Raw genomic sequence first — 14304 nt, 5'->3', positions numbered from 1 at the left:
TGCATATTATTTACGTATTTAAAAAGAGTGTGATCAAAATTAAAGTGTAACCAAAATTAAAAAGAAAGATCAATTGAAAATGTGGTCAAATTTAAAGAGAAAAATGAATGGAAAATGTAACCAAAATGTAGACCATCATTTTATGTAACATGTTTTTTGTGTATATCTATCTATGTGGAGTACATATGTAGCAGACTGTAACACAGAAACAGTAACATACTCTATGACGTAAGCAGCAGGGAAATGAGACAAAAAGACTTTATAGTACATATTAATGTTTAAATTTAATTGGAAAAAGACTGATTTACGCTTTTCTTGGTTCTTGGAAGATATGATTATTCAGCATTACTATAACGAGAACTGTTGCCATTGATTGCCATTCCATTTAGTAGTAGTAGCAGAATTGGGAGTACAAGGAATAACACAAATACAAGACCATGTTACACAGATAGCTATGCAGAAATTATCAGATTAAAAGTATAAAACATACTACATAATTGGTATTTCCTGATGTGTAAATATCATGGCTCCATCATCACATCACATACATCATTGCATTTATAACGCTTTACAATGTTTGATGCTGGCATTTATATAGATTTGTAATAGCTTATATTTACACTTACAATACATAATAAAAATATACATAAACCACTAGCACGGCAGTGTATCTATGCACTCCATATATGTACTGTAATACATTACACTTAAAAAGTGGTCATTAATAAGAAAATGCCAATTATTTTAGTCGTAACAATGGAGCTACTGGGTATAGCCATGCTGCCAATGCATGATGAAAAATTTGCTTTGAGACACTAATCCCTTTTTTCAATTCAGAAGAATTTTAAATTGACTCCTGCATTGACAGCTTGACACCACTCTGTGTACTGCACTATGAATTAAATATAATCTGCACTCGAAAGCCTGGAGTCCAGCTTTCGCTTGAACGTCAGGGGCAAGTTGTCTCCAACAGCTCTGACAGGACCAGATGATCATGTTCTATTGTACTTATCTATTTATTTTACGAGGGGAATGGAAGTCGGAGTGACAGAGAAACAAACACACACACACAGGCTTGTACACACACACACACACACACACACACACACACACACATACAGAAACACACACACACATACAGAAACACACATACAAAAGAGGGAAAAGTTCTGTCGGGGAATGATCCGACCCAGGGGAAGATCAAATCTGATTGGAGGGCTTTCTCCATCTCCGGGCTGCGCGGCTAAAGAAAACCCGAAAGAAAGACGACAGGAAAGGAAAACAAATTTGAGTGCTGCAGCTACGAGCCCCGAGTGAGCTTGTTATGTGGCGGCTCTGCAGGTAACTGTATTCCTTAACAGCAGTGCTTTATAAATTCTGTCATCTTGTTAAGACCGTCAGGACCGCTGACCCTCCCGCCCCGGCTAACAAGGCGCGCGTTTCTTTGAGCAATGCTCTCCGAGAGCGTCGGCAAAGCAGGGAATTTGGCAGCTCCTGCAAAACTAATGGCATCTCCTACCGCAGGCCCTGAATGAAAAACAGAGGAGTCTGGACAGATGGGACAGCAGAGACAAGGCAGGGATGTACCCCTCAATTCTCGTTAATTCTTGTCCCCCCTCTTGTTGTACAGCCTTAGGGTCATATTAACACTTTAGGTCTTCCCACCAGCTCCACCTCACAATGGGACACTAAATCAACTGAGTAAAGTGACCTTAGCCGGATAAAGTTCCTTAGTGTCAATGGCAAATATGTTAAATACATTCACATTGTTTAAGAGTGCAAGGGTTTGATGACATCGAACAGCCCATTTTGGGCTGATCTGGCTCAAGAGAACAGTCTTGTTTTTAGGGTTGGTGCAATTGTTCATCATCAAGAAAACTAAGGAATTCAGGGATGGACACATGGATTTTTTGTGGGATTCAATAAATGAGATGTTAATAAAATCAAGATTACTTACCAAGGTCAGAACCTTTGGAATGAGGGCTGGCCAATATAAAACTAAAGTGTGTTAAATACACAACCCTGAATTTTTCAATATATGTCAAATATGTATGACAATACATTGAATATGTTCCAAAAATATTGTTTATTGCCACATTCTTAGATTGCAAAATATGTGACCTGCTCAAAACCAGTCACTTTGCATCCCAAGATGCATTTTGAGTTTTACCTAGAGTTGAAATGGGTGAAACTCAGCTCCTTAATGATACCAATTTTATTTCCAAACTCAAAGCGAATGATACACTTTTACCTGCAGTTCCAGAGCAGTGGCTTTGAGAAAAATACCTCAAAATCAAAGTCAAAGACAATAGACAATCTCTTGTGCTTGCTAATATACCAGAGTTACATCAAATTGATTTTGATAGACAGCATCACATATATTGTAAAATATATCCAACATATGCATAATATGGACAGTAGCCATATGAAAATAGCAATAACTGATATATTGGGTATTATAAGCTGTATAACTTGACATACATTCTATTTACATAAAATATATATTATATATCCTGTATTATGCATATATTTGATTTGATCATTTATTATGGTGATATATATTACTTTTTAACAAGGGTGAAACAACAAATGCATGTTTGATTTCTTTTCAATCCCAATTCTCGCACCTCCCCGCCCCGCCAGTGTTCATTCCAATTGTAAGCAACTACAGTTAAAAAGCGGAAAGCAGAGCTGTAATTCTTTATGAAGCAGCTGACGAGATTGATTGTCAGGGGTCAAAAGGCTAGGTCAAGCGTGGCTCATTCGTCAGAGGAATGTCATTTTTGCTTTTGTCTGCGGCAAGGGGAGGCTGGGGAGAAGCAAAAGCGCTCCCCCTGCTCATTACTCCGAGAAGCAGGTTCCGTTCCCTGCTGGCGTGTATTAACTGAGCCCAGCCTCACGTCCTTCTTTCGCTTCTCATCTCCGTCGCCTCCGCTCCGATTTTGTTTCCAGGCGTGTGTCTCTTTGCTCATGTCTCCTCGCCTCCTCGGTTTTGGAAACCTGAGAGTCAGCGAGGGGGGGCTGCTGTTGTTTTTGCCTGCCTTGATGGGTGTCGATTGTCCTTGTGCATTTGAGTGTGTGTGTGTGTGTGTGTGTGTGTGTGTGTGTGTGTGTGTGTGTGTACGTGTGTGTTTTTGCGTTTGTGTGCGTGTGTGCCCGTGATCATGTCTGCACGTTCATGCGTGGGTGGGCGTGTTTGCGCACTCTAATTCAAGCTCCATAACAGCTGTTATTTCCCACCTGGGACCAGGCCGACTCGCAAAGGTATGATCAGTGATGATGGTACGGTTCCTATGGAACAGGAGTGGTGAGAGATTTGTTGATTGCGCTGAAGAGTTGTTATGGGGGTGCTACGGTAAACACAGCCTCCCTGGAAGAGAGCACACCCCAGTCTTCATCCTCCTGGATCCCACCTTTACGTGACAGCTTTACATAATGCTCCTGCTGTTGCCAGAGCATCGAGCAGACCGGGTCATTTATATTGGACTCACATCGCCTTTGAACAAATTAGTTGAAAGGAGTATCACATTTCAGTACTCCTGAGTCTGGCCCTTGGTCCTTGTAACCCTTGTTTATTTCCTGCTTGGTCCACAAGGTCTGACATCTGAAGTGAGTCACCCTCCATAACCGCCGGGGTCAGCAGGTACGTAAAAATAATCTGCCTGCTCTTGATGGCACGCCTCCAGCGCTGTTGCTGTGAGACATCCTCCAAACCCATGAGCACTTTTTTGCTCTTTGCCCAACATGCCTCTCGCATCAAAAGACGATTTTCACCAGGTAAAAAAAAAGACCATTCCGTTACTTTCAAGGGTTTCGTCACACCCTTTGCACTGTCTCCATGCATATTTTTCAAGTGGGCCAGCTTGGGGCGATTTCTGTACTGTGGCTTTTAAACCATACTGGAAGAGAAATCCACATGATGGCCTTGCGGACCAACTCACGAACTCGTCCCGAAATCGTGTGAGGTGAGATGAGATTCTGACTGGGAAGGTTTGGGAGATGTGTGGGACAGTTAGCAAACCCCAGAGGCTTCATTGTCCCTTCTGTGTTGTGTCTCCCCTGACAAAAACAAGCTCATCAGATTTTGCTTCCATGCACCTGAACAAAGGAATACAACTGGACCAGGAGTCTGAGGGATGCTGGGTAACATTTTGGTTCATCGGTTTATTTGGACTAAAAAAAGCCCTGACTCACTTTGAATTTCCAAAATAGCGGATTCTGAACTCACGCGCTGGGGAGGGGAAAAAACATTGCTGTAATTCACAACGTCTTCGCCAAACAGTGCACTACACAGTTATGGCAAAGACGATATCCTAAGGATTCCTGCTGTGCACTGTATGCCATTGCCATAAAATCCTCCCCTTAAAGGAAGAGATGGGGATAAAAACAAGGCTGTATCTTAAAACATTGAACATCCAGTGTTTCAGCAGCGCGTCGGAGGGGCTTATAGGGAACAAAACGAAGACAGAGACAACTGTCAAGTGGGCTTACGCACTAAGGTCTATTACTTGTTGGGATCTAAGGAGAAAAAAAAAAAAACCTTTCACTTTGTGGTGCAGGATGATATCAGACCATCTTGTACAATTCCAGCTCCCGCGGAGAGGGGGGATTTGAAAGTATTGGGTACGACTCCATCAAGATGAGAACGGAGGAAGAAAAAACAGCACATGAAAAGGGGAAAAAAAGAGAGGCGGACGGCCTACGCTTTTGATGTTTCACCCATTGATTATCTCTGTGCTCCCCGGGAGGAGAGACAGCTCCTTTTACCCCCCCACCCCCCACCCCCCCACTCCTCCACTCGATCTCGGCGAGATGGTGCGGGAGAGACGAGGGAAGCAGCAGCAGATGCCACCGATATGGAAATGACAGCGGCACACCTATCCTGCAAGATGACTCGGTGGACCCTCTGCACTTTGTCCTTCAAGCCGGCGTGAAAGTCAGTCCCGACGCCCACAGACAGGCCCCGCAGTGCCGTGAACATGGCGCTCCAACGCTAGTCATGGATCGTCAAGCCAGGGAAGGGACTGAGGAGAGGGTGCCTCATGCAAAATGTATGTTTAAGTACAGCCCGTTCAGGGAAAATCAATATGTTGCGTTTGGTGCACAGAACGACTGAATGTTCCCTGGCGGACACCAACAGACCCAGGGGCTGCTTTTTTGTACCTAGCCAGAGCACTGTCAAAAATGCCACCTTTGTCTTGTGATAACACCTTTCTTTAAAATTGCTTCAAGAAATTGCTGCAGCACAAGATTCATTTTACTGTGATGCATGTGTGCACCCAGTGGGGAACTCTAACCTAAGAGATAGCCCCTGTGTGCTGCGCTAGGATCAGATCTCTCAATGTAATTCTGACCTTAAGCCTAAACCATTTAACAACAATGCCTGCCAAATAAAAGCTGCATGTGGCAGGCTATTGACATACTTTGGTTATCTAGTGCAGTGTTTCTCAACCCTCTCCTGGAGTACTCCCTGCCCTGCATGTTTTAGATCTCTCCCTGCTCCAGCACAGCTGATTCAAATGATCAGTTTGTTATTAAGCAGCTTCAGGAGTTCATAACGAGTTGATCATTTGAATTATCTGTGTTGGAGCAGGGAGAGATCTAAAACATGCAGGGCAGGGGGTACTCCAGGAGAGGGTTGAGAAACACTGATCTAGTGTATAGGCTAGTTCATGTATTCTAAGACTTCTAAGTTATTATCTTGCAAGCTAGTTAACTATATAAACCGAATAAATGGAGGCACTGTCAACACATTTTTAAATGTTAGATTAACAGTGAATTTAGCAGAATCTGTAAAACCCACTAGCTCGCACACAATTGACATTTAGCGTCATATAGTTGCTAACGCACATCAGCTATATGTGCAGTGATGGAGATTTTGTCATCTCAGGACAGAGGCCTTCCATTGTTCCCAACATGCCATCAAGCCCTGACTTGTTCAAATGACTTTTGAGTGACTGGTGACTTATGTTAATTGTTAATGCACTTTAGTTCTACCCAGTTGTAAAAATGCAACGCAGGCAGGTAACAAATCCGTATTGAATACATTTTATACAATAATGAAAACATTCATTTTGTAGTCATTTTCAAAGATATGCTTCATTCTCCATACAAACCAGCTCAGTTTAAAATTTCACGGTATTCGATCAATTTTCTTTTACCAACACTGGGATTTTGGGTTTTCTTGTTTCAATACGTCTCTGTTTTTTAAGTACAAGCAGCGGTTACATTTCCACATAATCTCCTCCATTCGTTGTTTATACAGAAAGACTGTTTTTTTCGTCACTTCAGTGATTTTCTTGTGAATAGCGAGATATTTGAGTGTCTAAAACAATGTATGATGAATGAAGTGCTAGGCTGTTTCCTCGCTTATCACGTTCGCGGAGCGGAGACGAGTTCAGCTGAGGGCGCCGCCGGTAAATGAAATTTTCCTACAGGACAATATATCATCCGAGAAAATGTATGCACCTGCATTTCAAAGCGCTTTCTCCAGTTGCGGACAAGGTACGGGATGCGCAGAAGAGAGGACCGCAGACGGCAGGCGAAATAGGCTCCAATAAGCTAATCTATCCTTAAAAAATCACATTGGATTGAATGTGGAATCACTCGTGTTAAAGTGAAATCGCTTCAAGATAAGCCCGCTTTATTTTACAGAACTTTGCATAGGTGCTTTTATTTGTGTATGTGTAAACTCTGTGCTGCTTTGCAGCGTTGGCTGGATGGTACGCGCATCCTTCATGGTATGTCTAGAGTGTTGTCTGTGCCTCAGGAATTATCAGGGCTGATCGATGGTGTGACAGGAGACTTTACAATGAAGGAGACGCATAATGCATTATGCATCACAACCTCATTTCATGTTGCACCCAAGCGCATGCCAAAATATTACAATTACAGAAATATATATGATAATGTTCCGTGCTGCATTATATTCTGTGGAGAAATTTAGGGTGCAGGATAACTGCTAGAATAATTCTAAACTAATGTGATTTTATTTCTAGGACCACTGTTAGCAGCTGATATATATATATATATATATATATATATATATATATATATATATATATATATATACAAACACACATTTTAAGAATAACATATGAATCCTCTATCTATGTTCATATCAACTCAAATCACAAAGAGTGGAAGCAAATTAGTGAGATTTTGATTATTTTTTTGATTTGAAAAACAAAATGCATTTTGGATTACAAAAGACAGCGGAGAGAAAGAGCAAATTAAGAGGAAGAAGAAAGAGGGAGTGGGGAGAAAAGCGAGAGGAGAAGGTATCTGAGACCGGAGACTGGCGAAGAAGGGGAGGATCAGACAGATGAGAGTATGGATCGGGCCCTGGGGTGGGCAGGGACAGACTGCGGTCTCCTAAAGCTCGGATGTACTTAACACCACCAGCGGCTGTCTTTAATCTGGCTGAAAAGGATCCGGGGCCCTCCACTCTGGGGCCCACGGAGATGCCATCTAATCTATCCCTGATGTGCTTGAGGTTAATCCCGCCGGGGCCCCCTGGGGATCATTCGACTCCTCGCCCCTCTTTCCGACACCCTGCCTGGGTTGGCCAAAAATACAGCGGCAGCATGTCGACCCTCTGCTAAGAGTGGCTATTAATTAGGGTAATTAGGCCCCATCCTGCCATCTCAAACCACAGGCAGCTTTTAGTGCTGTCGGCCTTCTCAATGCTGATGTTTCCTCTGGGGTTCATTTACAAGCCATTTGCTGATGGCGGGTGACCACTGGTTTTTGTTTCACAAGACTGGGGGGGGGGACTGAAACTGATACCCCAAATTGACCTTTCCTGCGAGGAGGGGGAATGGGTGCCCTGACTCGTTGCGTGCAGCTCACCCCACCAGCACATTGCGCCATGAGGCCTCTTATTATTTCACTTTGGTTGGCCTTGTTGGTGGTTCTGCTGTCGGCCTTTCTCACTCTCCCCTCTTACCATCTGGTCAAATGATACCGCAACGTCTAGGGAGTGATCAAATTTCATCGATAATGCCCGACCACGAATTTGAGTGGAAAACACATTCTGAAGTGAAGGAGCACTTGGCAGTTGACACAGCAGTCTAAAAATCTATATAAACATAAGGAAAAAAAACTGGCTAGATAATAAAATGCAGCATTTTTGCTGTATTTTTCACAGTTCAGTTCACATTGACAAATATTTGCTAGATAGTTCCTTCTGCAGCTTGACAATGGAAGTCATATCTTGCTTTGTTGAAGCAGAGCCATTTCCTTTTACTGCTGTCATTGTTTCAATCTGACTGTAAGAATGTTCGTGCCTGCAAACACAAAATGAAAGAAGACAATTCCCCGTCCACTGGGCTATGGTGCTTCTGTGGTTTAACTGGCCCGACAACGCCACCAGCTAGGGACATCACCCCGTATAAAAATGACAGCACTGAGACTTAGGGAAGTGCGACTGTGCGAGACAAAAAGCTAGTGACAATAAAAGTACAACTCTGAAAGCAAAGAATGATGGTAAAAGTCACATGTTACCACAAGGGCTTGTTCCCAGTGCATTACGCACTAGCCAGAAACTATGGATTGAGTGACAGTTTTCAAAAGCTGTCGTTGCAAAGGAAACCATGATGGTCAATTGCTTCCTTTCTTTACTTGCTGTTTTTCTACATTCGATGGATTCCTTCAACATCAGCTGAGAGAGGTGCACTGGATCTTTGAAGGTGTATAAGGATTTGGGGTCATTAATGCATGGCAAAAAGGAGCAACCGATAAACTGAACATGTTTTGATTTTAAATGTGGTGCAAAGCTCACAATTGCTTAGAAAGTGCTAAAACAAGTGTTTTTTGTGAATTTATAGCAAATTACTAAATTCAAATTTATTATCACATGTGTATGTGTGACAGTGTGTGTATGTCAGCATATTCAGAAATACATTCAGGACTGGGCTGTTCTTTACCGACTCAAACACTCACCCAACCCACTTCAAACTAGCGCAGCCACTTCACTTAAAAGCCAGCGATGAAACATTGTTGGAAATCAATGGCGCAAAAGAGCACCATGGGAAACGGAGTCACCGCCACTGCTGGGACGTCTCAGAGACTCTTATTCACCCCCGCGCCTTCTCTCTGCCAGCACCTCTCACTCTCAGTTGCGTGGCCGCTGTCACAACTAATAAATCGAATTACAGCCGAGGCTTTGCGCTGCCACTCTCCCTGTGCTGCAGGTCGCATTATCTTTGGAAATGCGTGGGGGGTTATAAATTCTGTCTCTGTTACTCATTCTGCGCGGCTCCGTCCCCTGGGGAGTTATTTTACAAGTGTAACCAACTTATGTCATTAAATGTCGGCGTGGGAGACGACTTGCAGAGAACATTTTGAATTCATCCACACACAGAGGTCTCGGTGCAGATGTAGTGCTGGGCCGATTTATTTGGGGAATAAAGGGATATTATTATTCGTAATAACCCTTTTGGGACACGGGTTTTGTAGTGATTTTCTTTCTCCATAAACTGAGCCATGTTTGTCCCTTTGAATTACAAACGCAACTTTGTTCACCTCTGCTCGAAACCATTAGTATAAAAGTCAGTTACATTTTTCTGAGAAGCCAAAAACACAGATGTCAGTGGCTTTATTGACTTTCTGGGTTGACACGATGAAGGAGTCGATTGAACTCTATTAGCATCTTTATCTTCTTATAAGTGAATCAACTTAGGTCAGTCTTCTGTAACCTTTCTGGAACATTCGAGCACCAATAGCATAACATCGCTGCAACATTCGAGAAACAACTGAGAATGAGCCCTAGTACTGTTGACTGGCCTTGACAAGACCAGTAGCTTCTAAAGACTGTTTTGTGGACAAAGAACTACTTAGACAGAATGTGATGATGTCATGATAAATATTTTGCTCTTCCACTGTCATAATAAGGATGATGATCCCCATAACTAGTGTCAAACACCATCTGCCCCCCACATTGATTTGAGTACATTGATTTGAGTTTCATCCTGATGAAAACATCTCCCTGGCCATGGCTGACATCAGCACTCATTACTTTACATAAACAGAACAGAAGGCATGATGCAGATTGACAGATGTCATTTAATAGGAATTATTATTATTATATTACATTTATGAATGACTTTTATTATGTAGATTTAACAGGAATTATCTAAGTGAACCTATTACTGAGTATTTACTGATAACAATTTGTCATTTTACATGGGACTTGTCTTTATAGCTCTGTTGACATGAGGGGTTTGAACACAGAGCTCTCAATCCAAGCTGACTGCAGTGCAGTATGTCTTTAATATTGCATACCAGATGATATCCCACTTATAATGACTTGACTCTTAAATTGTCATCAGTTTTCAAATTACCTTACAACTCATATTGATGACTACCAATCTTCTTGGAGTAAGGTAGAGCCACCCAATCACACCAGAAGGACAAAAAACAGCTAAAGACAATGCTGATAATTTGCACGTTTCAACTGCTACATTAACTCTGAATCCCCGTAGCACCCTGTAGCATATCCAAATCTGCTCATGTGAACCTAATTACTGTGGAACTTTACAATACTCCCCCACACGCCTCACTTACCCTCACCGCCCCCCTGTCTTGTTAAGCATTCATTAGACAGGTCAGAACATTTAAATACAGCCATAGTTAGCACTGCCTTGAACCTCTTTTTCATTGCTCAGACCTGATCTGACATTAATTAGCTGGAGGCGAGCAAGTTGTAAAACACTGTAGCTCCAGAGTCGCACCGTGGCTCGGCCGGCCGTGGAGGGGGGGTGGGGGGTCGGATTAATCAGGCTGGGGACCAGGGCACTGTGCTGGCAGGACACTCAGCAGGAAGTGCTGTGCCAGCAAGTATCACCTCGGCGAGGTCTGATCACACAGGACAGGGGCGACGGAGAAATTCCTGACGTGGCCACAGGCCGCGGAGAGAGTCAGGACGTTTACCATCACTTGTGTCACTTTTTTTTCCTCTCTCTGGCGATTTGTTCCCTCTCTCTCTTTCTCTCTTTCTCTATTTCTCACTCTCCAACATGTTCAAGTGAGAATGCCAGGTATGTGCTGCACTGTATGTGCAGAAGAAAGAAATCAAAGCATTGTTCTTTCTGATCAAACTATTTTGCCTGGGAGCGTTTGACAATCCAGGGTCAACAGACATCAAAAATAACAGGAGGGATTGCTAATTATATACAGTATATGACATGGCTGAAAGGTACATACTTTTTCTTCACAGCAATTATATTTTTGTGCTTGAGTCTGAGTCAGTAATAGTAGCCATTGGCAAAGAGATCGAGCCAAAAAGAATAGGGAATAAAGCTGTCATGACTTTGGCAATAGCTGGATTATTTATGTATGAATTCAAGCCTCACTGTCAACAGTAAAAAGCTCATTTAAAAGTTGCACTGTACCTACATGCAGTCAGTGTTAGCAGGATGCTTCCATCAGCCAAACGCAGGTCTGAAGATGACCTCAGCACCGTTTCAAACCAAAAGCTCCTCCCCCTCCCAAAAAAGACGGCCAAATGGGTCGTCGCCATTGCCGAGCCATTGCATATGTAAACCACTCTAAAAGCAGGCCTCGGGTCTCGTGGGTCCATTAGACCGACCTGGCAGAGTGCATTCCAATGGGGGCAGACTCTAAATAGATGCGAGCGTTTAATAACTTCCCCCTGTCTCCACCGTCCCTACACATGTTGTTATTTATGCATGCTCCTCCATCAGGGTTTTCGCCCCTCCAGCTTCCAGGGCCTTCTCCCCTGCAGTGGTTCTCCTCAACCCCCCCTCCTGCCACTGCCCGCGCATTATTTTAATCCCAGAGGACCTCTGTTTTACATGCCCTTTTCCAAATTTATAGGGGGCGCATTTTTTTGTGTGCATTAGCGTGTCTTCCTCATCTAAGATTCATGGCTGACAGGTTCTCTACCGCTCAATCTAATGGCATAAAAGAGACAATATTTTAAACATTAAAATGAAAACCATTTACAAGTGCGGTCAAAAGAGAACATTCGGGCATGAAAGTTTAAAAAGGGGGAGTTAAGTATGGACAGGCGATTGTAAATGAAAGGAGGGCCGTTCGCTGACGCGGTGATGGAAGAGGGAAAGTGCTTCTTCAAACGCTGACCTCAGGTCTGTACGACTCTTCACTGCAGGTGCAGCAGGTAGGCTTTCGAGTGGATGAGGGGAAGCCCCTTGCCCATGGTTTCATCTGTACTTCATCAATGGATGACTACTATATGGTGGGTGACGTGAAACAGAACCACAATACCCAGCATGCTGTTGGCTGGCTGCTTTGCTGGAGCCGACTCCTCATTAACACTGAATCTGAGACCCCGGTGGAAGTTTCATTGGCAGATTTTGTCAGTACAAAGACACTTTCTAAAAGTGGTTCCACTTGTTCAGGCTCAGACATGGCTGAAGAAACATTTATATAAGATTACAAACTGATGTCACTATTTCTGCTTGAACGGTTATGATTTTCATGTCCCTTAACATGGGTAGAGGAATTCCGGGTTTGATTCTGGGATCGATGAAGGGTAAATGCAAAGTACATATGCACTAAAATTGTTAAGACTGCATTGTCAAAGCAATCCCTTTATTTTATTGTTTGCCCTTCCTAACATTATAAAATCCTGACAAATCAGAGCTGCCAGAGATAGGCAGAGCCCCGCGGGCCAAGTGGTGACTGGTCTCCCTGCATTTTTGTCAGTTGAAAACCCCTTGACCCCTCGGCCGGACCAATGAGAATCCGGGTCTTTCCTGCACTCCCTCACCTTGAAGGTTCTGTAGTGGCAGGGTCATGATTCCGCCTGCTGCCGCCGCCGCTACCAGTCCCTGGATGTTGGCGAGGTTTGCTGTGGGCATGGTGAGGAGCAGGCCCTGCTGGCCGCTCAGTTGCCCGGCCATGTTGAACGGGATGAGGACGGGCTGGTTGAGCCCCGGGGGCCCCCCTGGCATCACCCCCGCCACAGCCGACGCCAGTTGCTGGGCCGCCAACAAATGCTGCAACACAGGGAACGCGGGCGTTAGCGGGCGGTGGAGCCGGTGTGCGGGGGAAACACCATTTTACAGCACAGTCGCACATCCTTATCAACACATGCCCTGGACACATGAGACACTGTTACAAAATGTCTGCTTTGAGAAAGACCCGTTTACCCTGGAATCAAATAACAACTCTTTTAAGACCTTCGCTACACTTACCATTTCCACTTTCCGCCAAGAATGTCAGTGATGGAATTCTGAGCTCAGTTAGGGAATGCAGAGCCTTGGCAACTTGTAGAAAAATTCACGCATTTCTGTATTTGAAAGGTTGGATTTACACTGCACTGCTCTGAAAAGCTGAGGTATGTTGTCAGGAGAATGTCCATGTGATGCTGTATACAATCACAGATGCATAAAATGTGTTTTCCAAAGATGGAACGCCACAAGCAAAAGTGACGTTCCAAAATGGAGTGAATGGCTACAGTCAGTTTGCACTGTATTTTTAAAACAGGTGCAGAAAGATTTGGTATATTTCTGTAATGGCACACTCCCCTAAGCATTACAGTTATTTCCTCAGTTCTGCACTGTAAATATTGATAGGATTAATCAAGCACAAATGAAATAGTTAACAGCACAAAACAACATAGGAAGAATATGACAAAACATGCTACGTATTTGTTGGCGTAGTGCTTTTTTCATCATCATAAAATGATTTAAAGGGTCACCACATATGCTAACATTGTGTAGCACCCTCATTTTTGACCATTTTTCAAGATAACCACAGTCACAGTAGAAAGGCAAGAATGCGCATGCACTTGCATCAAAGCAAAATGCTGTTTGCAGGAGTCTCAGCCTGCATAGTTTTTCCTCTCCCTGTCAGCGCAGACTCACAGAGGCATGTATGTTTTTGGCTTGTCTATCCTCAGCAGCCCCGCGGCCCCGCTGCTGGCTGCCAGTGTTTCTGACCACTGCTCCTACTCAAAGGACTTACTGTCCGCCTATCTGCCTCGATTTTTATGATGCATGACATGCTGTTAACAACAACCTTCACTGTACGGATTGTCTTTGGAACTGTCTAGGCTTGTCAGTCCGAGGCCAGAGTTAGCGCGAGGAGGTTGGATTACATGCATTTCAGAGGCTGTTCGCTCCACTCTTTCTGCCGTGTGGCAATCCGAAGGTGTTCCCCGGTGAGGTGCCATTATGACTGGAGATCTGATGGAGGCATCCAGGGGAGCTCTGTGGAGAAAGTGGCCTCCTGCCTGGCTGAGATTCAGGTGCCACAGGCAAACGCCTCCCCTGCACCTCTCCACTTTCTCTCCGGGATCCTCTTTCTCCTGTGTTT

General features: G+C 43.8%; 1 protein-coding gene across 1 annotated transcript in view; it reads right to left on the bottom strand.

Annotated features, from left to right (window-relative positions):
- The window catches only part of LOC118771417 (POU domain, class 6, transcription factor 2-like), a 71947-nt gene that overhangs the window by 33850 nt on the left and 23793 nt on the right, over positions 1-14304 (bottom strand). Inside the window, exon 3 of the mRNA XM_036519405.1 lies at positions 12755-12983. Coding sequence (XP_036375298.1) covers positions 12755-12983 — 229 coding nt within the window. The remainder of the gene's footprint in view (positions 1-12754; positions 12984-14304) is intronic.

Source organism: Megalops cyprinoides, chromosome 24, assembly GCF_013368585.1.
Source record: "Megalops cyprinoides isolate fMegCyp1 chromosome 24, fMegCyp1.pri, whole genome shotgun sequence".
Lineage (NCBI taxonomy): Eukaryota > Metazoa > Chordata > Actinopteri > Elopiformes > Megalopidae > Megalops > Megalops cyprinoides.
Note: the sequence above shows the minus strand (reverse complement) of the source record. Positions and strands in the feature narration are given on the sequence as shown.